Raw genomic sequence first — 26,250 nt, 5'->3', positions numbered from 1 at the left:
AAAAAAAATTAGTTGTGTGAGGCATCTCCAGCTGTCACACGTGAGAAGACAAGGTGTAAGGTTGCTGATCTGCAGCGGCGTCATTGCTATGTCTCTCCCTCAATACAAATATTTAAATTGCCAATTTTTTCTTTCTCTCCCTTTCAAAACTAAGTAGTCTCAGGAAGAAAATCTTGTCGACTTTGAATTGAGTCTGAAAGCAGACTACTGCTGTGTGGGTCATGAAATGAAGTTGACTTGCATTTAAAATCTAAACTCTCCGAATTCCCCAAAGCAACAAAACTTGACTCCTTTATTTGATTTTTCCTTCCCATATAACTTGAAGACTGAAATGAAACAGTATTGAATTGTCTGCTCATAGTTAGGTTACCTGAGGAATCAAGGTAAATGAAGGCTGACTAAATTGTATTTTCCACCTTCAGAGTTCCTGTAATTACATTTACCCAATTATTCTGAAACTCATTCACTCATTAGGTGTTGATTTGTTTATGAAGTCAGCGACTGACAGCTGTTTGGGTCTCATTAGGCTCTGTTCTTACGTAAGTGTCTCTCATAAAAACAAAATTAATTTTCATTGAGTAACAAATTGTTCATACACAATATAATTTCTCTAAGCAGGTGTATACATTCAGTATTTCCATTCTAAGTTGCCCTATCTAGCACGTTTTCCAAAGTTAACAGATATTTGATAATGCAGGGACCACATTTGCTTTTATGCATTCAATTTATAATTGCATATGTTTAAATCAAAACGGCAGAACAAAGATTGACCAAAAAAAGATTACTGCTGCAAACTGCATTCACTTTCCCCAATGCTTGAGAAAGCCTGCTATTTGCAAAGTTTTAAAATTATCAAAATAAATAAAGTTATCAAGACTTCCAAGGAAAGCAAATATACTTTATTTTTTATGGCAGAGCTTTTAAGCATTATAGATCTAAAAACAATGACAATAACTAGTAGAATATGGGTTTTTTTTGAAATGCAGCAATAATGTTTAGTTTAAATATTTAGTCAGTAGGAATGTTAAGATAAATATCCTGCTGGGTTATTTGTTTTTAAAAAATATTTTCACTTTTTTTCCCCAGGGCTTTGAAGGAAATTTGGAAAAGCAGAATTAAATTACTTGTTACATATACTTAAAGGTAAATGGTCAGGGGAATAATTTAGTAGAAAATTTTAGTGAAATCTAACATCATAATCTTAACTATTTATTAAAAGGGATACTTTATAATACAACATCTCTTTAGCACATTGAGTCTCATCAAGTTAAAATTCTATTTAATTCCCCGATGTCCAATAAGCACAACTACCATGTGCCAGGTACTCCATGGCTCTTAAATGCTTATGGGTTAATATATTTCCTTTCAGTGTCTAGTTAACACTGATGATAATTAACCTTTTCTGACTGTACTAAAACTTCCAACTCGGTGGTGCTATCTTTTGAGCTAGAAAATAATGCAGCACACAATTTGAGTGTCACAGAACTTGGGAAGGCTTTTCTGATAAGGAAAACACTTTCTGAATTTGCCTAAGCTACATTAAATAGGAACAATAGTTCATAATGTTTCTAGGGACAAAAAGACATCTCTAAAATATACTATTAGGCCAGGCGCAGTGGCTCATGCCTGTAATTTCAGTTATTTTGGGAGGCCAAGACGGGCAGATCACCTGAGGTCAGGAGTTTAAGACCAGCCTGGCCAACATGACAAAACCCCATCTCCACTAAAAATGCAAAAATTAGCTGGATGTGGTGGGGCATACCTGTAGTCCCAGCTACTTGGGAGGCTGAGGCAGGAGAATCACTTGAACCCAGGAAGTGAAGGCTGCAATGAGCCAAGGTCGTGCCACTGCACTCCAGCCTGGGTGACAGAGCAAGACTCTGTCTCAAAAAAAAAAAAAAATACACTATCAATATTATCTTACCATCATAATTTTGAAAGTGTGCTTCACATGTCAATGAGTAAAAAACAACACTTTTTATATGAGGGAAATGTACTTAATTGTAAAATAATGAAAAAATAACCCTCAGTAGCTTTGCTTTGAATATGACCAGTATTTCAATTGTTTGAAGTGTTGTTTTGCATAAATTTGACATACATGCTTGGAATACCACTGAAATTAGATAAAAGTCTTGATTATATTCCCAGCAGTAGACATAAAAAAGTAGAATGCTAGAGAAAGTAGTAACTTGTTATACAAAGCATTAGTAGAGTATCTAGGAAATGGCTCACAGTTGGAAACAGAAAAATCTGTGGAAATCAAATTTCAAGCATTTTATTCCAACTGACATAATAATGCATCCTTCAAAATATTCAAAAAGGCATTTTTACATAATGCAGGAATTCAATCTTCAACTAAAGGCATAAAAATAACTCTAGGTTGGTATCTAACCAATTGTTTTTGTGTAGAGTCTAACTTTTACATAAAGTAATCTGAGAGGGTTTATTTAGTAATTTTCTTTTTACAAAAGAGTGATTGTTAGTCAGATACTACAGAATAATATAATACTTGCCTCTTTTATGCTTTTTCTTGTGCGCAAATTACAGAATCTTAGAACTACAGGACTGGAGGGACCTGTAAGATCATGTAATTAAACCTTTTCATTGTACTTACAAGGACCTGACCTTGAAGTTGTGAATGGTTAAGATCATGTGATTAATCATCAGTAGAGCTATACTGAGAATTCAGGCCTTCTAATTTCTAGTCTAAGGCTTTTTCTTTGGGTGAGTTCATCCTGAACCAGGAATTGTTTAATTTTTTCCTCAAACATTACATTTTTTTGAGTGATCAATCTAACACAAAACAGTGTAATATTTGGGAAAAAACTATTGTGCTTTTTTCTTTCACACTATCAAATGTTTAACTTTCTTCCTAGTTTACTGAGGCCTCTGTTTCCTGGGGGATAATTTTTAGTGCTACTGAAAAAACATGAATAGAGAAAAGGTGTATATTAAGCTCTTGATACACAAAAGTAAGGCTTTGCAACGAGAAAACAGCTTTGCAATCCAGATTACTTGAACTTCTAGATTCCTATATTCCTTTCTCTATGTCAAACCGAAAGTAACTGACTCATTGAGTTCTCCCATAAAAAGAAAACGCTGGGAGCAAGTAGGAAGGTCAGAAGAAGGCTAGAACAGTTTGGAAATCACATTTTCCTACTTGTCATTAGCTCTCTTTTTCAAATATTATTCATAAAAAAGAAAGGTTTTGGTCTTTTGATAATGAAATAAAAAGAATAAACATCTTGCCATTTTGCTTAACTTGCCTTCATATTCAAGTCATACTTGAATCAATAGAGATAGAATTGAATCAAAAGGGATAGTCAAAGTTAAAGTGACAGCCATATCTAAAGATGTCATCTCACCAAGTTTTCTGTGGAAGAAGCACTATGACTCTTCTCCACTGTGTGAACTCACTGGCATGGTAAATACTTGCTGATGTAAATTCCTGACAACTTGGCATACTTGGAAGACATTCCTGAAAGAAAGTTAGGCACAAATCAAATCCAGCTTCTGTCTTCCTCAGGTGAAATATGTCTACTCACCCACTGTAAGTGAAAAAGACCTTAAAGAAATCTAATGTCATAATCTTAACTATTTGTGATATGGAAACAATCCACGATTTTTCTTTCCATGAAGCTAAAACTTCATAGAAAGTCTTAAAATTATTTAAGTAATAATTTCAAATGAGGTACATAATGAAATTGAGTATTTCCCAATACTCGCACGTACAAACAGACATGGATTAGGATGCTGTTTTTAGGCCTGTTATCATAACACTGGCATTTGGTAAAAATTAGTTTATTCATTATATTTATTCATTTATTGCAATGGCACATTGCTAAGATATATATGAATTTTATTCCAAGATATTTCTTCTTTTTTTCTAAAGACAAGAGATACCACATTCTTAATATGGTCTACCTACAGGTAGAGACAGATGAAGATACCTTACAGGGAAAAAAGAAAGGGACACATTTATAAAGAAAGAGGGTTAGAGAAAATAATACTGAAAACATCATTTGAGGGTAGCCAGTTTTGGAAGTTATTTTCTTTTTTTTTTAATATTTCCAATTACTCTTTAATATCTGTCATGAAGAATGTGGCATTTTTGTAATCCTTTGCTGACTTTATGTTAATTCTAAGTTACAAATATTAAATAACACTGTTTCTTTTCAACCAAACCTAAACTTCTAGAACTGCAATTTTTTTTTTTTGGCTTGCTAGGTAAAAGGCAGGTTACCTGTCACAAGGTTTAGGGAAACTAGACTTACTTCTTGGACGAGGTGCCAGGTAAGGCCGTGGTTGGTTGAGTACTCCAGCTTCACCTGGTTGTCCATGTGTGGGGTGTATTTCTGGCCACATCCCATCACCAAACTGAACTGAATCATATAGCACGCTCCTATCTGCATTGATTGTGTTTCCACATAGCGCATACTTGAGGCAAGTTTAGAATCTCCTGTAAAACTGAAAGAGACAGAGATGGAAATCAGAAAATTCTAAACACAATGTATTAGAGAAAAATTAAATTATTCACCTCACACTATATACCAAAATAATTTCATTTTACTTATTTAAACCTTGCCAAATTCTAGAATGGATTTCAGTAAATCTAATAAATGCAATTTGAAACAAGCTTTCAAAGATGAAACTTTTTTAAAAAGTTAGTATCTATAGTTGTCAAATGTACCTAAAATTGGGTACCCACTCATATATTGCTCATGAGTATAAACCTTTTTTTTTTTTTTTTTTTTGAGACGGAGTCTCGCTCTGCAGCCCAGGCTGGAGTGCAGTGGTGCCATCTTGGCTCACTGCAAGCTCTGCCTCCTGGGTTCATGCCATTCTTCTGCCTCAGCCTCCCCAGTAGCTCGGAATACAGGTGCCCGCCACCACGCCCAGCTAATTTTTTGTATTTTTAGTAGAGACGGGGTTTCCCGCTGTTAGCCAGGATGGTCTCGATCTCTTGACCTCGTGATCCGCCCACCTCAGCCTCCCAAAGTGCTGGGATTACAGGCGTGAACCACCACACCTGGCAAGTCGAAACCTTTTGACTCATTAATCTCACTTCTTGAAATCTATCCTGAGAAAATAATTTTAAATTTAGAGACAGTTTTATAAAATACAAAACGTATTACAGGATTACTGCTAATAGTAATTGGTAACAATGTCAATGTCAAAATGGAAGGCCTAAGTAAAATGGTAGAGCACTTGAAAGAACATTATCCATCTTTCAAATATTTATAGATAATATAATCACATTAAAGTGTATATGATGAAATAAGTCTTAAAAAGCCATAAAATTATGCACGAAGGAAATTCACCAGAATGTTTTTGGTAGCTGTGTTTGGTGGCAGGAAATTTGCGATTTATAATTTTCTTTTTATTTTCCTTATTTTTCAAATGGCCTTTAATACTCATGGGTTAAGTACTGAAAACATCATAATATAGTTTTAATGGTTGTGTCTCAAATCAGTAAAATTCACATCTTACTGGGTCCCAATTGAGTACTACATAATTGCAAACTGTTTGAAGGCAGGCAAATTAATTTTTAAGAGAAAACTACTCGGGAGTTTGTAATCTATCAGAGAAGATTAAAATATAGGCACATTATATTGTAGTTACATGAGTCAATGTAAATATTCCCAGGGTCAATCGCACTAAGGTTTGTCCATCACAGTACTTGTTTCTGCTATTCTGAAGCAGTTTCAGTACCATTGTTAGTAAACCTGTTAGTCAACAGTAAACCTGTTAGTCAGAAGGCATAGCTGATATGGACAAAAAGGCTAAGGCAATACTCTGTGAAATCGTTGAGATATTTAATACATTTTCTTAATTACCTTTTGCTAAATCAGCCAAATAAGGATAACTATTCTGACTTGCTTCTTGCAGAGATTAAGATGTTATTTAATGACAGAATATTGTCCACATAGAGGATTACCATGGACTTAAACTCAAGGTTAAAATACAAGCAGCTTTCCCCAACAGAATAATTACTGCTTAACTAATAGTTTTAAAACTAAGGTTTTGCAATTGGACAATGAAGAGAGGAATAAAATGGAAAAGCCCCATTCTCTGCTTTAATTGAATGGTCAATAAAAGAAAGGGAAAAATTATATTAAATACTGCTAGTCTTGCAAATCCAGTTAAGAGATAGCAAATGCCACAACTTGTTTATCATTGTTGTTAAAGATGTCTACCATTTGTGCAATCTAGGCCATGTCCTAAGACACAATACCCACATTACTTTCCTTAGTTTCATCTTTCAGTAACTCTGTTTAGTAGGAATAATTATTTCTTTTTAACAGATGAGAAAATAGGGCTAGTAAATGGGATACTCAATGAGAAATCAGCTTTGCCTGACTGTAAAGCTTCTTAACCAATACACTATATCTTTGTCTTCCTATTACTCTAAGATTGGGAGAGAAAAAATCCTGCATTTTGGAGTAATTTTTTAATTTTTGTTTTGTTTATAGTGAATTTACAAATCACTAACTTTCAGTTACTATGCAATGATACTCTGATGTTAAAAATATAAAACCATGATTGCTGTTATGTGTTTGGATCCACAGGATACAATCTGGAAAATATCAAGCTGTAGAATGTAATTTTTAGCAATATTGGAAAAAATAAAAGAAATCAACACAGAATAAAAATAGTAGTAAGCCGTAGAGGCACACACTTGCCTATATTGCTCCTAGGGTCTTTTAAGTAGGCAAAAGAAATCCCAAATGCTTATCTCTGTAAGAAACAGGCATTGCTTTTAGCTTCAAGGGTTAAATGTCTCTCTAGTACCCTTTATGAGGAAGATAATTAGAGGCATCCAACTAGGCTTCAACTGTTTGCTTTAAAGATACACCAGTCTCCTGGGCATCTGGGGAGAAAGCCTAATAGCGCCTGGTAGTACATGGGCTGAAGGGTCTGCAAATGACAGAGCCAACAACGCTTTCTCACTCACGCCATGAACAGTATTTCCCCACCTGACCATTTCTGAAATAACTCAAGATTATTTTTACCATCAGCATCTTGTAAATTTCTCCCTTCTGGGATGGTTTTGTGTCCTCACAATTCTATACAGAAACAGAAGGAAATGCTGTGTTTTACAACTATTGCCTGCATCTAATGTTTGCATAATTACAAATGTAGCTATGAAATTGGCTGAAGAGAGGAAGTATTCAATGCTGAGGAGAGTTGTGTGCTTGTGAGCTATTTTGGAATACCTGATAACAGATTTTAAAGGTGCCAAGACACCAAGAGAGAAACAAGATAAAAATTACGTAAAATAATAGGTTAAATAAGCGAAATTAAGGCAGTTAAACAATGATAACAAAATTTTTGCTTAGCAACTGTATCTGTTCAACTGGTAGAATAGGAGCCTAGAGTTATTTGGTGTTTCCTATTTCCTATTGCAAATGCTTTGGTGTGGGCTGATCCAGCTGCCAGTCACAGCCTCTTCCTTTTAGCCACTATCCAGTGATTGGTCTAGGGGTGGCCATGCGTCCAGCAATGGGTTCTCACCAATGAGATGTAAGTAAAAGGTGGAAGGTAAATTTATGCATTTGGCTTTCATTATAAGTGTTTCAAAAGGGAACCAATGGAATTGGCTGCCACACCCTTTTTCCTGTTGCTCCTATGGTCATCTTTCCTCTCTGGGGGCAGCAGCCATTTTGTGACAATAATGGAACATTATTAGATAAAGACCTCTCTGCTGAGATAGCGGAACAGAAAAGTGAGAGAATCTGGGTCCCAGTGGCCTTCTTAAGGTGCTCACAAGCCCAGGACTGCCTATTCTAGGACTGCTTGTTACAAATGACAGCTAAGCCTCTTTACTTTCATTTATGTCATGGTCAGTCTTTTCTTGTGTTTGTTGTAATCTAGAGCTGAACGCATTTCTAAGCGATACATCTGTCATACTTCCTGGTACTATATGATATCTTTCCTGATGCCTTAATCTTAAGCAAAATAACACAGAAAAGCACCTTAAACTCCAGACCATTCAGAGTATTAGTCCACTTGATTAAATTTCTGGTTTATTCAAGACTGGCAGTGATACTCAGTCTGTTTTTTTTCCACAGACTATGCATTTCACAGACTGATCCTTTAACTTACAAAACTGCTCCTCTTCGCTGCTTGTCTAAATCAAGATACATTTATAAAGGCAAACATGAGGCTGAACTTCTTTTCTGTTACAGTCATAGGAACAGAAAAGAACAGCCCACATCAGCATTTTGGGGAGAAATTCTGGAGAGAGAAGGCACTGCGAATCAGGAGGCTTAGCTTTATTTATATTGACTTGCAAGGGTGCCTCAAAAATAAAGCTCCTACATCTAATTGCAAGATTTAATGAGAGAATGGGGATAACTCCACTTAGGACAGGATTACCTTTCTAGCCCTCTTTATTCCCACCTCTAAGAAGGCTAGTAGGCTATGACACTGGCCAAATGGATAAGAGCCTGGTGGAATTTGAGTCTCCATAGTTCTCTGCTTAGTCCATACTACAGCACCTTTGCTTCACCCTCCCTTGCTTAATCTCATGTATTGCTGAGGATCTGTTTTTTGATCAGGTCGGAAGCCTGTCCACAGGGAGGGATCATATCTTATTCATCTCTGCATCCCCTAAAGCCCTCAGAACCTTGCCTACAACTCACAGAAGCACATTGTTTTGGACATCATGATTTTCTAACAGCTGGATTATCTTACTTGATCTTTGAGTCAGGACCCTCTGGGAGACCAACAGCGATCCTTAACATTGTGTTATGGAGAAGGAAAATGGAGAAGCTGAGTTGCTGGCCTCAAGGTCACACAGGTACTAAAAAGCTAGAAACTAGGCCTTCTGGGTTCTCCTTTGAAGTCCTTTCTGCTATAACCTGCCTCTCAAAGGCTCCCAAGGACTGTTTGTTAAATAAAATGAGCATGTGAGTGAGGTCTCTCAACTGGGGAGTAGGGAAGTTTAACAAAGCTATAGTTACTTAAATGCTGTAATGGATACCGACAAGGTTTTGAGGTTATCTTCACTTAAGTAAATCAGTTTCTGCATTTTCCCAGAGCCTCTTTCCCATCTCCAGAAAAAAGCCTCTTTTATATGAAAGGCAGACACACATAGCCAAAGTAAGTGGGCCACAAAGTTCCTTAAAAGCAAATTCATGTCAAACAGCCAAGCTACCTACAGAACTGAACCATTTTTTACAACTGAGCCCATCTCTTTAAGAGCAGTTTAGTATATAAGTCAGTATGGATGAAATCTCACTATTCATGTGCCATAAGAGAAGCTAATGCATCCATATTTACATTTCTTAGAAACCTAAGCAACATTCTATTATTTTCAAGCGTCCCACAGAAAAAACAGGTCTGCAGAGCTCATTTCTAGAAAAACAGAAGAGCCATACAATGTTGTTTTTGTTTTGATACCATTCAGAAGTTATATTCATCTGAAGAAGAGGAGGTGAATGAATCTAAGCCTCTCCGATATCATTCTCTTATTGTTATGTTCTTGTAATCACCGAAGAAATGTTTACTAGATTAGATAAACTTGTTGATGTTGTGGGCTTAAAGGCAGCATTTTAACTCACTTGTTATTTCTATGATATTACATTTCAAAACAAATAACCATATTATTTTAGTGGATTATAGAAATTGTACACTTAATGGAAAAAACAACCTGATAATATAAAAGCAGCATTTTTTAAAAGGTAAAAATGTGCAATTCCACCTTCTAAAGATGACCACAAAATGTACAGTTTTTTGGTAAAAACACTTCCAGACAGTTTTTCTCATGTGTACACACACATTACTTTTTTTAAAAAAAAATTATGAAATCATAGTACATCTGCTTTACTCCTTTGTACAACATTTCATTGCCATCTTTCTATATTGAAAAAATATGGTGAGACATTTTTTTAACGAATCAAGCCAATCTTCAATTATAAAAATTTGGGGAGGTTGTTTTCACTTGTTTACTATTATAAGCAATGCTTATATAATATACATCCTTGTATATCTTTGTGCACGTATCCAATTGTCTCTTTGGGTTAAATTCCTAAAAGCACATTGCTTCGTTAAAGCAAACGCACACTTAAAAAGTTGACACTTATTGTCAAGCTGCCCTCCAAAAAGATTGCACCAAGTTACATTTACCAAGAACATCAACAATGACTGAGGTGCCAATTCTTCCTACTTGTCAATACTGAACTTTGATGACACTTTTTATTTTGGCCACTTTATGCCTACACTCTCTTAATCTACATTTTTTTATTACTAAACAAATTTAGAAGCTATTCATGTTTATTGGCTGCACACATATACATGTATACACATATATGTATACATATACATGTATACGTACATGCATACATATACATGTACATATATACACTAAATCTTGCCTGTTAATTACTGCCATAGTTTGGATGTTTGTCCCTCCAAATCTCATTTTGAAATTTGTTCCCTAATGCTGAAGATGGGGCCTAATGGGAGATGTTTGGGCCATGGTGGTGGATCTTTCATGAATGGCTTGGTACTGTCCTTGAGGTAATGAGTGAGTTCTTGCTTTCTTAGTTTCCCTGAGAGCTGGTTCTTAGAAACAGCCTGATACCTCCCTGCCCTCTCTCCTGCTTCCTTTGTCTTCATGTCATCTCTGTACCCACTGGCTCCCCTTCTCCTTCTGCCATGAGTGGAAGCAGCCTGAATCCCTTACCAGAGGCAAATGTTGGCACTGTACTTCTTGTACAGTCCGCAGAACTGTGAGCCAAATAAACCTCTTTTCTTTACAAATTACCCAGCCTCCGGTATTCCTTTATAGGAACACAAATGAACTAAGACAATTACCTTCTTGTCTATGCTCTCACTTATTTTTTGTTTGCTTGATCCATCAAGCACTAGAGCAGAAAATTAAAATAACACTCTAAGTTACTGTGGTTGTAATTTTCCGTTTGTAATTTGAACAGGTTTTGCATGATAGTCCCCATTCTACGATATTCAATGTGTGGAGACACTGACTGATTTTGCCTTCCCATGGGCCTCTCCCTCTGACAGCATCACCTGTTACTGGTCTCTAGCCTCTCCTTCTGCCTAGAAGAGGCAGCAGCTACAGCTCCAAACAAATTTGAAATCTCTCTACCAATGCATTTTGGCATGTATTTACCCAATACTTCATTTAAAATGTCTTTATGGATTTCTAAGTGGATAGACAACTTCTTATTTATCTAGATAAGATTTTCGGGTTATGTCAGGAATCAAAAATCTTTTGGAATACATGTGCTTCTCAGCATCTGTTTCAGGCTGTTTTTATACTTTTTACCCCTAGCACCTGTGTTGTTTTGCTTATCTTTACCTTTCCTATTTAAAGTTCACAGTGTATATTCTTCAGCCTTTTCATTCCCACTCCCATTCTCTCAGTTTGGAAATTTATACATAGTTCTTCAATTCAGGACTAGAATCTTACTTTAAGCTAGATAAACTCTTTAGTAAAAAGCATAAGTTGAGTTTCTTGGCTGCTGTTAATTAAGTATTTGGATTGGCCGGGTGCGGTGGCTTACACCTGTAATCCCAGCACTTTGGGAGGCCAAGGTGGGCAGATCACGAGGTCAGGAGATCGAGACCATCCTGGCTAACATGGTGAAACTCAGTCTCTACTAAAAATACAAAAAGACAAAATTAGCCAGGCGTGGTGGCGGGCACCTGTAGTCCCAGCTACTCGGGAGGTGGAGGCAGGAAAATGGCATGAATTCAGGAGGCGTAGCTTGCAGTGAGCCGAGATCATGCCACTGCACTCCTGCCTGGGTGACAGAGTGAGACTCTGTCTCAAAAAAAAAAAAAAAAAAAAAAAAATTCAGCATTTACAGAAAGATGCTATCCAGTGAAAACTCAGCATCAAATTGGGTGCTTAGTGGCAGTTTACTCTCAAGGATCAGCTAACTTCATGGGAGATAGAATTGGGGGGAATGTGTCCACTGTGAGGTTCAGGTTGTCTGTACGCAATGGCCATGATGACCACAAATGAACGCTGTCTCCTCTTTCTAACCAGGCTATGTGGACTTGCAGCGGTGCTGCTGTGGGACGGAAGATTCTTCCAGAAGCCTCAGAGAGCAGCTCCTCCACCCCTTCTGTTGAAGTCCAGATTCCATTTTCAGCCCGGCCACTCGCCTGTGTCTCCTGTGAAATTAGGCCAATTTACCCAACATTCCAGATGCCAGCAACTAATTCCAAAAACTTTAACAAATATATAGTTTTAAAGTTTATAGAAATTTGTTGGTGAGATCACGGTTTCAAAGATTTCTGTCAAGTTTCTGTTGATAAGTCTTCCTTGTGCCCACCTCACAGCATTTTTTAGAAAATGCATATCAGCTGGAGCAATCTGTGGATGAAAAAGCAAACCTCTGCTAGGTGCCCACTGGAGGGGGAGTCAGTGCAAAGCACAACGTGGGCTGTGTCCCCCAGAGAATAAGGGAGAGAGGGAGACCAAAGGTCAGAGAGGGGCCGACTGCAGGAGACCATGCACCCAGGGAAGAATTGATCCTCACCGCTCTCGTGGTGCCTGCCAGTCTTTTGTCAGGAAAGTAAGAGTGTGTGTGTATATGTGTGTGTGTGTGTGTAGACAAGTTGTCAGGGGCAATATTTCCCTGCCACTAATGTGGGGATGAGGATGATGAGAAGAGCCTTCGCTGTTTCCAGCTTCTCCTGCTTCTGTCCTCCACTTCTGATATGGTTTGACTGTGCCCCATCGAAATCTCATCTTGCACTGTGGTGCCCATAATTCCTACGTGTTGTGGGAGGGACCTAGTGGGAGATAACTGAATGATGGGGGTGGGTTCACCCATACTGTTCTCATGGTAGTGAATAAGTCTCATGAGAACTGATGGTTTTATAAGGGGAAACCCCTTTTGCTTGACTCTCATTTTCTCTCGTCTGCCGCCATGTAAGACATGCCATTGCCTTCTGCCATGATTGTGAGGCCTCCTCAGCCACGTGGAACTGTGAGTCCATTAAACCTCTTTTTCTTTATAAATTGCCCAGTCTCAGGTATGTCTTCATTAGCAACGTGAGAATGGACTAACACAACTTCAATTCATCTCTGATCTCAGGCTATGACGAACTCCCTGACTCCCGTTTTTCTTATGTTGCATCCACATTATCTCCAGATTCAATTTTGGCTGAAGAGAACTCACATGATCCACAATTTTTTTTTTTGAGATGGAGTCTCACTCTGTCGCCCAGGCTGGAGTAACAGGGGCATGATCTCGGCTAACTGCAACCTCCGCCTCCTAGGTTCAAGTGATTCTCCTGCCTCAGCCTCCCGAGTAGCTGGGATTATAGATGCGCACCACCACACCCAGCTAATTTTTGTATTTTTAGTAGAGATAAGGTTTCATCATGTTGGCCAGGCTGGTCTTGAACTCTTGACCTCAAGTGATCCGCCCTCCCAAAGTGCTGGGATTACAGGCATAAATCACCATGCCTGGCCTAACCTGATCCACATTTATACTACTTATCATTAGGATTTGCCCTTTCAACACACTCCTGTCTCTCTCAGTTCTTTTCTGTCTCCTCTATTTCCTTGAACATCACTCCCTTTTGGAACAGAACACACTGGTTGATGTAGTCAGGTCTGATGCCCTGGCTGAAAACATTTAGCATGCAGGGGAGAAAGAAAATACATGAGGAATCTTTGAAATTATCTTTCTTTTTCCTTCCAACTATGTGCAACCAAGTGCCTTATTTAGAGCATACTCAAGCAGAGCCATTTTAAGACTTTTGAGGATCTTGATACTTTTAATTTTGGAAATTTCATCTCACTTCATAGAAAACATATTAAAATGCACCTATGTCTCACATTAAATATAAATATTTTGGGCTGCAAAAAGTACCCAAATGGATTTTGTAACATTGCCTTTAAATTTCATTTGGCTACTAGTAATGCATTTAATATACTTTTGGCTGTGATTTCTCAGCATACTAAGGAATGTGACCAAAATATTATTTCCATCTTGAAATTTTATGAATATGAAATTTAGCAATTAATGAAGTTAGCCTAATGTAGTATTTTGTAGACATTTAATTAAAATGTATTCATTTTATTTTGGTGAGTTTCTTGTCATAGTTTTGAGATAATACACATTTTTGCAGCCCTTAAACTTTTCCCAGTCTCCTGGAAAGCTTGGAGGCTGCAAGCACTGTGCCCAAAAGAAATAATGGAAAAGGTTCCTAGGCAGAGGCACAGCTCATACAAAGGTGCTGGGAGAGGACAGAGCTTGGCTTGTTGGTGCAGAGAGAAGGAAGTGCAGTGTGACTGGAGTAGACTGAATGAAAGGCAGCAAGGCAGGGGAGGAGGCTGCAGAGGCTGACCCACATGGCTCAACCAGGGCCTGTCAAGGAGATTTTGTGAACCACTGTCCATAGAAAATAACTGTCTCAGACTAGGCTGGGTGCGGTGGCTCATGCCTGTAATCTGAGCACTTTGGGAGGCAGAGGCAGGTGGATCACTTGAGGCCAGGAGTTTGAGACCACCTTGGGCAACATGGCGAAACTGTATCTCTACTAAAAATACAAAAATAAGCCATGCGTGGTGGCAGGCGCCTGTAATCCCAGCTACTCAGGTGGCTGAGGCATGAGAATTGCTTGAACCTGGGAGGCAGAGATTGTAGTGAGCTGAGATTGTGCCACTGCACTCCAGCCTGGGCAACAGAGCAAGACTCTGTATCAGAAAAATAAAAACAAAAATAAAAATAATTGTCTCAGACTGCTAAATGTGTTTCAACAAACCAGAAAGAAGTACAAATGTAAACCATCAAATGTAGACTTTTCTTGCTGTTAATTTGTTTAGTGGTCTGTTTCCTTATTTCTGAAACCTCACTCAGCTGTTTAGTCCAAAACAAGATTTTTAGAGAACTCTAACTTTGGAGAAATACGTGACTTAAAAATTAACCCTGTGGACATCAACATGGCGTAAGTTTTAGAATATAGTCGTTAAATCCACCCTTAGGCAGGTCCTGATAATTAATACATCCTCTAATATATATTTTCAAATAGTCCATTCATCCACTGCCACCATCCTATTCTAAGCACATGAAGATGACATTACTAGCATCCTAGCTGAGCTCCTTCTACTGCTCCTTCTATTATCTTCTACCCCTATTCTCCACAATGCAACCACAAATATTTTTTAAACATAAGGAAGATTACATCACTCCCCTGTTCCAAATTATTTGCTGGATTCCTGTAACACTAGAGTAAAATCCAGCATCTTTATACTGTTCTATGAAGCTATATGATCTAGTTTCTTGGCTGCCTCAGGGCCTCTGCCCTTGCTGTTCCCTCTGCCTGCACAGCTCTTTTTCCATACTTTTACATAGTTGTCTCTTTCATCATTCTAGACTCTAATGCCTCCCAAGGGGGCTTCCCCAACCCTCTTACCTAAAATAGCTCCACTCTCCACTTCTGCCACATAAAACCCCATTTCTCTTACCCTAACAGCACTTATCACAGTCTGGAATATGATTATGAATTTGAGTACCTGTTATTTCCCTCTAGAATGTAAGGTTCACAAGCAAAGGGCCTTTCTATCTTTGTCTCCAACACTAATTGCTACACTTTTAGTACAAATAGTGCCTGTAAATCAATCAATAAATAGCTGAATGTATAAATTAGTCTATCAATAAATGAAAAACTTCAGGTAATGAAATCCTCATTGGGGAAAAGCTAAATAAATAGGCTCTAGCTTAGAAAGTCACTTATAAATCTATTCTATTATGTTGGCAATTTTATAGAGGCACCAAAAGTCTTCAGTACTGAGAATACTCTTCACAGCAGTTGAGAATAATAGGAAGTGACTTTTCCATTTGTCACTCAATGTATTTACCTATCTATCTGCTAAGCTTCCTAGATAATCATTTACTGTGAAATGGTCATTGAGGTGGCTCCTGGGAGCCATCTCACCCGGACTGACTTCCTTCAGCAGTACAATATTAGTTGATTTACTGCTCATTTTAATAGTCTTTGTAAGAGATAATTCCAAGAATACTCTAAGCTTGCTAACAAACTATTTAAACAGACAAAATTTCTGTATAAGCTACAGGTTGATGTTTCGTGAAAGGAAAATCCTAACAAAATTTACTAGGCTGTTATTCTATAGGTTGATTCATTTTATAAAGGATTGTCAATAATTTCTTTTCCTTGTGAACCAAGGAATAGAGCTATCTAATATTCCATTTAGGCACTAATCTGACTCCCCCTTCACCCATGTTTACCAACAACACAATCCTTACAATTAGTATCAGGCAAACACTGACTAGTTTCTTAAGATTGGTCTAAAGGAATAAAGATCTGCATGTAGTTAAGATTCTGATTCAAACCTCTTTAAACACATATTCCTATTTCAATAAATTAACCAAAAGGTAGCAGAAGGAGAGGTAGACCTCATTTTAAAATGTGTGGTACAATGCTTGCTCACTGTGTGCAGATCCTCCTGTGGGCCTGAATGTCCCTACAGAGGCAGGTTTATGTAGCATGAGCTCTGATGGCCATTCTCAGGTCATTTTGGCAAACTCTTTGAGTCACCCATTACTACACATTATTGTGGATTCCTGATGGTCCTTATAACCTACACATATGTTAACAAATAGCCCATCTTGTATAACTTAAAATTTCACCTATCATTCAGTTCTGTCACATTATTATATAATAATATAACACTAAAGTACTGGTTAATTGTTAATAAGCCATGGTACTATTTTCTAGCTCTTATGCCAAATGAACTGTATTTAACTTATGAGATAAACATGCTTTTAGGATCCTTTTTAATCTGGGATTTTTGCCTGGGTGACTGCTGCTTCTCATAAAATATACAAACAAATAATTTTTGCTTGTCCATGTTCATAAATATCCCATGAAATATGAACACATACTTTTAAAATGTCCTGAACATGTCGCATTTGTCAATTCCCTTTGACTTGGGCACCCACACTGCAACTGTTCTCTTCATTTTACACCTCTAGCTTCCTACTCTCTCTAGGGCGGATCATGCCACCTGGGGCTGGTGTGGAAAATCAGGTTTCAAAGATCCTCCCATCACATCATCACATACCACTCAATGTGACCCTTTTTTCCTCATGCCCCCCGCCTTTCTTTTTAAGTCGGAGTTTCACTCTGTTGCCCAGGCTGGAGTGCGATGGCACGATCTTGGCTCACTGCAACCTCCGTCTCCCAGGTTCAAGTGATTCTTCTGCCTCAGCCTCCCAAGTAGCTGGGATTATAGGCGTCTGCCACCATGCCCGGATAATTTTTTGTATTTTTAGTAGAGATGGGGTTTCAACAGGTTGGCCAGGCTGGTCTCGAACTCCTGACCTCAGGTGGTCCACCCACCTCGGCCTCCCATTGGTATGACAGGTGTGAGCCACTGCGCCTGGCCTCCTCATGCCTTTTGTAAATCACAGCTGATTTCACTTTGTTCATGTTGCTCTTTTACTTTCTTTGTACTTTCTCTACTTACTTTAGGAAATTTCTCTCTCTAAAAAACGACCAACAAATAATTAGTATCAGTGATTTACTTGTGTTAAAAAAAAAAAAAAGAAAGCTTCAATTAAAAAAACTAAAATTAGACATAAGGAACCTTCTGTCTTTCATGCCCATGAAAGTACCCAAGAGGCCCTTTGAACATTTCTACAGGTCTCGTCTATCTTTAAATCTTTTAGTTATATCTGCTGTTCCTCAAGCACCATTAACGATAAACAAAACTATAGCTTTTCTTATCTTAATTTTTGCTTTAATTATTAGTAGAGTCATAGCACTTTTTTCTACCTTTTTATTGCAAATGAACTGTGTTTCAGTTACATTATGAGATAAACAGGCTTTTAGGATCCTTCAGGTCTGGGATTTCCTAGTAACCTAATCACTCACCATTCACAAAATACTTTCTATGATAACATATTCAGCATTCCTAGAATGTAATCCATCTGTATAGTGATGGTGATTGGCATTTAGATAGGAAAGTACTGGCAAAAATAAGTATACCCACTATGAGCTTTCTGTTGCACAACCCTACAACCTTCTCCCTCAACCAAATCTAGTTTATACAATAAAGCTCTTAACATTTCTATTTTGATCTCTTTAAATTTCAGAGAATGCTCTTTTGTATTGCTCAGGCAAAATAATGTTTTTTAGCTTTCAAAATTCAAAAACGTTGCTCATTATGTGGATCTTATAGACACCAGTTTTCTTTCTTTCAACGAGACAGTGAAGGGAATGGAAATGGCAGGCTCATGGTAGATATTTGCTATCTAACATCTCATTTAATGTTTATGACAATTTTGGGAGTAAGTATCATTGCTCCCATTTTACAGATGAAAACTCCAGGCTCACACGTATCCCCCCTCTTTTTTTTAGAAGAAATAAAGAAAAAAAAATAAAAAAAAATAAGGTGCGAAGAAAAAGAAAAGAAAAACTCAGGCTCAAAGAGGCTAAACAAATTTCCTTGAATATGTGGTCTTTTGATGTTACTGTTTTGATATGGGAAAAGGTTTGGTAATTTAAAAAAGAAATCATTAAAATATGTCACCTTCTAGAAATTACAAAAGAATGTGCAAGACTGATGTTCTCACTCTATGCCCAACTAATAGTTCATGATTAGGGGCTGGCAATGGAGTGAGGCTGTATAGGGCAGTGGTTAGAGTTGGAGTAAGGGTTAGGGATGGCACTAGCTCGTGAATGGAATGAAAGACAAAGATGGGATGAAAGGGTAGAAGTTCTGGGTGGAGCTAGAAGTCAGGGATGTCTGTTGTACATTACTAACAAAACTCAGTTATTTCTTCTTTTGATAAAGTTGCTTTGATGCAAACTTCCTAAAGCAGCTACATCAAAATATATACTCAAAATTCCTCCTTAGTTAAAATTATCTGGCTTTAATTTTACAAGTTTCTAAGTGGCAGTGTGAGAATTTGAACTCAGGCCTATGACCTCAAAGCCTATGTTTGTACCACACCGTATTTCCTAAAAACAATTGCCAATTCTAAATGCTACAACAACTATTCTCTCTCAATTGTACACTTATGTATTTATTTAGAGAGACAGTCTTGCTCTGTCACCCAGGCTGGAGTGCAGTGGCATGATCTCAGCTCACTGCAACCTCTGCCTCCTGGGTTCAAGCGATTCTTGTGCCTCAACCTGCCAAATAGCTGGGATTACAGGCATGTGCCACCACGCTCTGCTAGTTTCTGTATTTTCAGTAGACGTGGGGTTTCACCATGTTGGCCAGGCTGGTCTTTGAATTCCTGGCCTCAGGTGATCTGCCTGCCTCGGCCTCCCAAAGTGCTGGGATTACAGGCATGAGCCACTGTGTCTGGCCTTAACTGTATACATTTTAAAACCCAAACTCTAAATTTAATACGACAGCAATGTCCTTCCCACCTGTTGTATCTAGCTGGTTTATTAGATGAATGTTATGTTCATCTAATAAACCAGAGGAATGTTAATGTTCCCTTGGTATTATCACTAATAGTACTAGATGCAATATAATAAACTTCAATTAGAATTTTTCCCTTAGTGATCTTAAAATATATGTAAGAGGTTATAAGGAATATTAGAACCTAAAGGAGACAGAAGTTCTGAGTTCAGATACTACGTATGGAAGAAAGTATTCGAAGAATTAAAAGCAATTCGTTTCTCCACTGGAAAAAAGTGCTCTAGGATGACATGCTGGAAAGTGATTTATAGCATATTGACTGTAGTTCTTCTAATGAAAAAGCAATTGTCCAAGTTTTCCCTGAAGAACACTCTGAGTAATGACAATCTACACTCACGGAAAGTCATGAGTTAGAAAATGAGAACCAAAAGAACTCACAGCTGAGAAAAACCAACAACAATTAATTTAACACCAGCCATTTGTAAGACCACATATATATTTCAAAATTTCTCTTGGGAGAAACAAGGTCATTAAAGGGCAGAGACTGCATACTTAAATATGTTTAAATAATTTTTACTTCATAAGACAATATGCTCCAAAGGTTTTACATTTAAAAAATGACAGCTTGTTTTAGGACTATGAGATTATAATAAATAGTTGGTCGATATCATCACTTAAATTTTAATATGTAACAAGTGTTTCTGAAAAACATCCCCAAGGTGAATTCACATTAAATCTTGGACAATGTATTTCTCAACAGTGGCAGAGAGAAAACAATGTCACTAAAAGGGGTTTTATTCTGACTCACTGGCTAAGAAAATAGGAACAGTTTGAGATCTTCCATGTTGTTTCATTTTAATGAGAAGCAAGCATTTTTCATGTCCTTATTAAAGTGGTTAACGTGTTTCTGTAGTCTCATTATCACCGCCAGGGTATATTCTCTGTTGTTTCATAACCAAGACAACTCCTTTTCCTTTCAGAGACGATCAGAAAGTCAAATCGATTGCTCACATGTGGTTGTTAATAAAACTCCTATGGGGCTGCTCAAGGTGCCCATGGGGATTGTACAATTATTTATGTTTTCTTATGGTTTTTCCATAATTACTGTGATTGTACTTTCACAAAGTAAATGTATCTCCACCAATTAAAGTGGTGGTGGGTTAAGAATATTCATCAGACTTGTGTGAAAGGATATTGTTCTTAGGGTTTTGATCAAAGCACAGAAATTAAACTGCTGTTATCATGCATTCAATGCAAGTGTTAAATTAAAATGCTCAGCAACTTTTGCATTTATCTGAGCAGATGTTAACTATTTATGAAAGTAAACATGATACAGGACTTGCATTCATGATATGACTCTTTGTTATATTAAAAGTGTTAGGAAAAAACTCTTCTACACAAACTTGAAGGATAGAGTTTATGGTACATGATCAGTTTGAATTACTGTAAATTCAGGCCAATTTAAATTTTCAGAAGCACGAAATTCTAAGAAATCTCATTTTGTTCTACATCTTTACACCTTATTTGCTTTATTCCTTTATTTTCTTTAAAGTCTCTGGGACTAACAAAGAACATCTGTAAAAACAAGCATCTGAGTCTATCAAATAGAAAATCTGTCTCTTGAGCCCGGGAGGCAGAGGTTGCAGTGAGCTGAGATCGCGCCATTGCACTCTAGCCTGGGTGACAAGAACAAAACTCTGTCTCAAAAAAAAAAAAAAAAAAAAAAAAAAAAAAACCCAAAACCACCACCTTCCTACTTTGTCTTATAGAAATTTAGAAATTTCATTCTATCCAGTTTGACAGTGCTTGCAGCAAAAGTGACCAGCTGTACTTCCATTCCATTAGCTGTCATTTTGATGCTAGAATTTGAGCCTGCTGTGAGATCTGACTATACATGCACAAGTCCCATCGAAGGTAATTTTCTGTGCAATAGTGTGTAAAATTTACCTCTAATTATGATAAGGTCACTGATGGGTCATTTATGATATGCTCTCTGGAGGCAACAGTGGTGAAGAGCTTTCAGAGAGATTCATCTGAAGGAATTAAATTGGTCTGACCATGACTCAATACAAAATAAAAGTCTCTTAGAAAATGCTTCTTCAATCATATTTCCAGTCCTAATGGAACCTAGAGAGGGGCAGTATACACAGTGGTGAAGGTTGTGGGTTTTGGAATCACACAGGACTGAGTTTAAGTCCAGGATCTCTGGGCCTAGAAGACCCTAAAAGAATTGGCCTCTGCACATCTCTTGGTTTCCTTGACACTCACTACCTCACTACCTGGTCTCCAGGACAACTGGCCTCCTTCGTGGTCCTTGAACATGTCATGGTCACTCTCGCCTGGGGGAACTGTGTGCACCACAAAGTTTTCTGTAGTTGCATTTCTCTTCCTCCAGATCTTCATGTGGCTGGAGCTTTCATATTCTCCCACTTCCCAATCAGTGGAATGTGTTATATCCACCATGTGAACTACACAAAGGTAGCCTCCTCCGAGAAGCCTCTTGGGAGTTTCCTATGTAAAGTAGCCAGCTCCTGCCCCTAGTTAACACTGCTGTATTATCCTACTGATGTACATGAAGTACTAATCACCATTAAATTATTTACTGTTTGTTGTATAATTAAATTCACATATGACCCCAGGAGGAAAAATCTAAAAATGAAGGGTACCTTAATTAGGCTATCCCACAATTTTGAAACCCCACTGGCATTAACTATATGAGTCACTGGTCCAATAGTGTTTGATAACATGGATTAAAAAGGAGATGTTAGTTAACCAATCATGGCTAAAAATACTTCTGGGGCCTTATATAAGAGAGCATGAAAACAGAGCTACTCATGATAAATTTTATTAAAATAGTCACTAGAGTGACTTCATGTTTCATTACGAACCCCATGGGCCTCTGAGGGAGAATATGGCAGTCACTTTAATTACTAACACTTTTTGAAGAGGTTTTTTGTTTGTTTGTTTTTTTAAATATGTAACTGTGGGAAATGAAAATTTGAGATTAATAAATACGGTAATTTTTTTTTTTTGAGATGTTGTCTTGCTCTGTCACCCAGGCTGGAGTGCAGTGGCGTGATCTTGGCTCACTGCAAGCCCCACCTCCCAGGTTCATGCCATTCCCCTGCCTCAGCCTCCCGAGTAGCTGGGACTACAGGTGCCCACCACCACACCTGGCTAATTTTTGTATTTTTAGTAGAGACGGGCTTTCACCTTGTTAGCCAGGATGGTCTTGATCTCCTGACTTCATGATCCACCTGCCTCGATCTCCCAAAGTGCTGGGATTACAGGTGTGAGCCACCATGCCCGGCCATAAAATTTTACGTTTATTTAAATCTATCAGTATTTTGTTTTCGGTCCTCTTTCCCAAGACATTTTACTTGCAGACATACAAGTAGGCTTGTGTAGACATACTCGTAACAGAAGTACTATTTTCAAGTAGTTCCTATTTAGTAAATACTTGTCAACAAATGGCTAAGTGCTGAATAGACTGGAAGATCATCCTCATGTTCTAATTCCTAGTGCAAACTGTAACAACAACAACAATGAAATCCTTACCAAAGGGTCCAGTCATGGCCACAGCACGGCTGAACATTTCCAAGGTAGAATCCCAGAGACTGAGTGACCTCCACAAGATTGGTAAAGTCAAGACTAATGCTATTGAAAAGTACAGACGTCATGATAATCTCATCAATAGCCCATACATCTTCTCCTTGGGAAGAATGATACGGCTGCCACCACCTGAACTGAATTCCAAACTGCCTTGCATCATCTGGTAGTTCTACAGAGATTATTCTAGAGAAAAAAAAAAGGGTCAAAATTCAGATTATTTTGTCATCTTAAAACACAAATATTTATAGTGGGATAGATTTTCCCCTGAAGTATAGCATTAAAAAATAGTTCTCCCATGATGATAAACATGTTTCTTTGAGATGTCCAGTTTCCTGTCTGTTTTCAACAAAATCTTCCACACACACCCCAAAATGTAACTTTGCTTTCACTCATCTGCTTTTGAAAAAGCTCTCAATAAACATGGTGGTCAAAGTGACAGTATTCATCACAGTCTGGTAAAGGATCTTGGGCAGCTTGTTACACATATTACAGTTTTGGCTGTTTGGAACCAGGACACTTCCTCATTCCCATGAGTTTATCATAGTGTGTGAGGTCATCTGCTGTGTCATGGCAGCTATGACAATAAACCTGTATCTGATAAATGGGGAAGAAAATTAAGAATAATATCTAATTTCCAGGAGCAATTATTGTACACAGCAGCAGGAACCATATATTAATTGCCACTGCAATGACATCTACTTGAAAGCTCCATAAATCACAGTACCATGCTGCTCGCATCCATACACAGGTGAGATGTGAAGCAAATGGCAAAGGGAATATTTGTTACCGTCAAAGTACAATTAAACACCAGGGAAGGTGCTTGCAGTAAAGACACACTGGAAGGGCTGAGTTTTTTTTTTTTTTTTTTTTTAAACTGAGCAAATAAAAACTTCCTAAGTCAAGTGACTAGTTGAATTACTTAGAAAGCAACTATTTTAAAACGTCAACATCTAAGGCTGAATTTACTGAGAAATTGGATTGGCTTTCATATTTTTATTGTGTGAAGAAATATGCTAAACCACCTCTTGGGAATGTGCTGTTTTACATATTGAAAGTTATTTAAAAAATAATTACCTAGTTTTCCTTCAAATAATTTGTACATGGATATTTGGGGTAGACTAATATGACTATCACCATTGATTATACAAACAGTACAGAACTGATAGGACTTGTTACAATAGAAGAAAACATATTTTCTAAATAAAGGAAAATCCATATGCAAATACAGAAATAAAACTTTAAAAACACTTTTTTTTTTTTTTGAGACGGAGTCTTGTGCTGTTGCCCAGGCTGGAGTGCAATGGCGCGATCTCAGCTCACTGCAACCTCTGCCTCCCAGGTTCAAGTGATTCTCCTGCCTCAGCCTCCTGAGTAGCTGGGACTACAGGCGTATGCCACCACACCCGGCTAATTTTTGTATTTTTAGTAGAGACAGGGTTTCACCATGTTAGCCAGGATGGTCTCGATCTCCTGACCTCGTGATCCGCCTGCCTCGGCCTCCCAAAGTACTGGGATTACAGGTGTGAGATAGTGCGCCCGGCCCTAAAAACAGTTCTTAAACTAAAAATACATAGCTATAATACATTTATGAGTTTTACATACTTTCTAAAATCTGTAAAATTTTTCATCAGTGTAAATTTATTAGAAGAGTCAGGTTTTGTTAAATTAAGTATTTTACTAATTTTCATTTTAATTTTTCAAATCTGTTTATTAAATAAATGCATATATTTATAAAAATACATAATATATAGAAAGAAACTAAATAAACTACATTTAAATTGGTTTAACAATGAAAATATCAGTCATTGATTTAATAATTTGTTTAGCACTGTTATTAACAACATAATTTTTCTTCATATTAATAATTATAAAAGCAGTTAATATTCTCTCTGATGAAAATAAATATTATTTTTTAACATAACAACTGGAAACTAGAATTTGCCAGGCAACTTTTAAGGAAAATAGTGTATATGAATGTGATAGTAGTGACTGAAGTGACCAATATTTTCATGGCAGAGGTGTTAAGACTATGGGTCTGTAATCAGACTCTTGGGCCAGAGTTCCCACTCTGACACCTAATGGTTAATGATTTTGCAACTGTAGATAAAGCACTTGGCTTCTATGTGTCTCAGCAGCTTCATCTGTGAAATTAGAATAATGCTATTCTTACGGCAAGGGCGAGAAACTTTTTTGTCTGATTTTCACTATTATGCCTTAGTACCTAGAGCAGTATCTGGCACGTAATAAGGACTCAACAAATTTTTGCTGCATAGTATGTATTATCAGTATATGCCTGATAGAGATGTGAGTACAGAGGCACAAGGAGGTTAAATAATCCCTTTAAGGTTAAGCAGACTATAAGTGCTAATGCCAGGATTTGGATCTGGGGAACTTGGCTCTAGAGCCTTGTTCTTAACTTCTACATCATATCTTTGGGTATAGGAGGAGTTCCTGGTGATTTCACCACTCTTTGCAAATTATAGTGGCTGGTTAGAATAGCTGTGGAACTGTCTGATCAGAATATTCCTAGAGGAGAACACAGAGACTTAAGTCAACTTTCTACCTCAATCTTCCTTTTGTTTGTAGGTCCTAACCTCATAGATTTATTTTTTTAATGTTTTATAGTAATATGTACTATTGAATTGGGTGACACACAGAAACAAAGAGGAGATCAAATATAAAGATCAAATTGTTTAAAAAATGTTTTACAATGATATACACTATGGAATTGGATGACATGATAGAACAAAGAGGAGATCAAATATAATAATCAAGACATAAAAAGAAACTAAGATTAGACTTCATAATAATCTTAGAGTAAAAACAAGCCCTATGATTAAGACGAAAAGCTAGAATAATTTTAGTCTCACCAGTGATACATAATTTTACATTAATAAAAATACCAATTAGTTCACAAGACATTCTAGTCAGTTGGAATTAAAAGACTAACTTAGATATATTAAATTTTTATTAATAACAAGCAGATAGAGTTCTTTTATTTACTGAATGAATCATAGACAAGCAAATTATTTAAAATAGTCAAGGAGTAATAGTGGTTAGCCAACTAGCACGTCTAATTTATGAATCACACTTCATTTTTGAACAACCATAGCATGAAGAAACAGTATGGAATTCACAGCAGTTACAGGCAGCAATTTATACTGAAGGAAATATAGCAAATGGCTAAAGGCATCAAGATATATTTAACTTTCTTATGAAGAATTTACATGGTTTGTATTATTTATCATATA

The 26,250-nt window shown here is 37.3% G+C and overlaps 1 protein-coding gene across 3 annotated transcripts in view; it reads right to left on the bottom strand.

The window, feature by feature from the left end:
* LOC105475346 (reelin) overlaps nucleotides 1–26,250 on the bottom strand; it is a 510,664-nt gene that overhangs the window by 144,022 nt on the left and 340,392 nt on the right. For all 3 annotated transcript variants that reach the window (XM_011730519.3, XM_011730520.3, XM_011730521.3), the window contains exons 20-22: nucleotides 22,946–23,182; nucleotides 4,275–4,467; nucleotides 3,366–3,478 (exon numbers count right to left, since the gene is read on the bottom strand). In XM_011730519.3, coding sequence (XP_011728821.2) covers nucleotides 3,366–3,478; nucleotides 4,275–4,467; nucleotides 22,946–23,182 — 543 coding nt within the window. The remainder of the gene's footprint in view (nucleotides 1–3,365; nucleotides 3,479–4,274; nucleotides 4,468–22,945; nucleotides 23,183–26,250) is intronic.

The sequence above is a fragment of the Macaca nemestrina genome, chromosome 4 (genome assembly GCF_043159975.1).
Source record: "Macaca nemestrina isolate mMacNem1 chromosome 4, mMacNem.hap1, whole genome shotgun sequence".
Taxonomy (NCBI): Eukaryota; Metazoa; Chordata; class Mammalia; order Primates; family Cercopithecidae; genus Macaca; species Macaca nemestrina.
The sequence above is the reverse complement of the archived record's forward strand: the minus strand, read 5'-3'. Positions and strand labels throughout refer to the sequence as shown.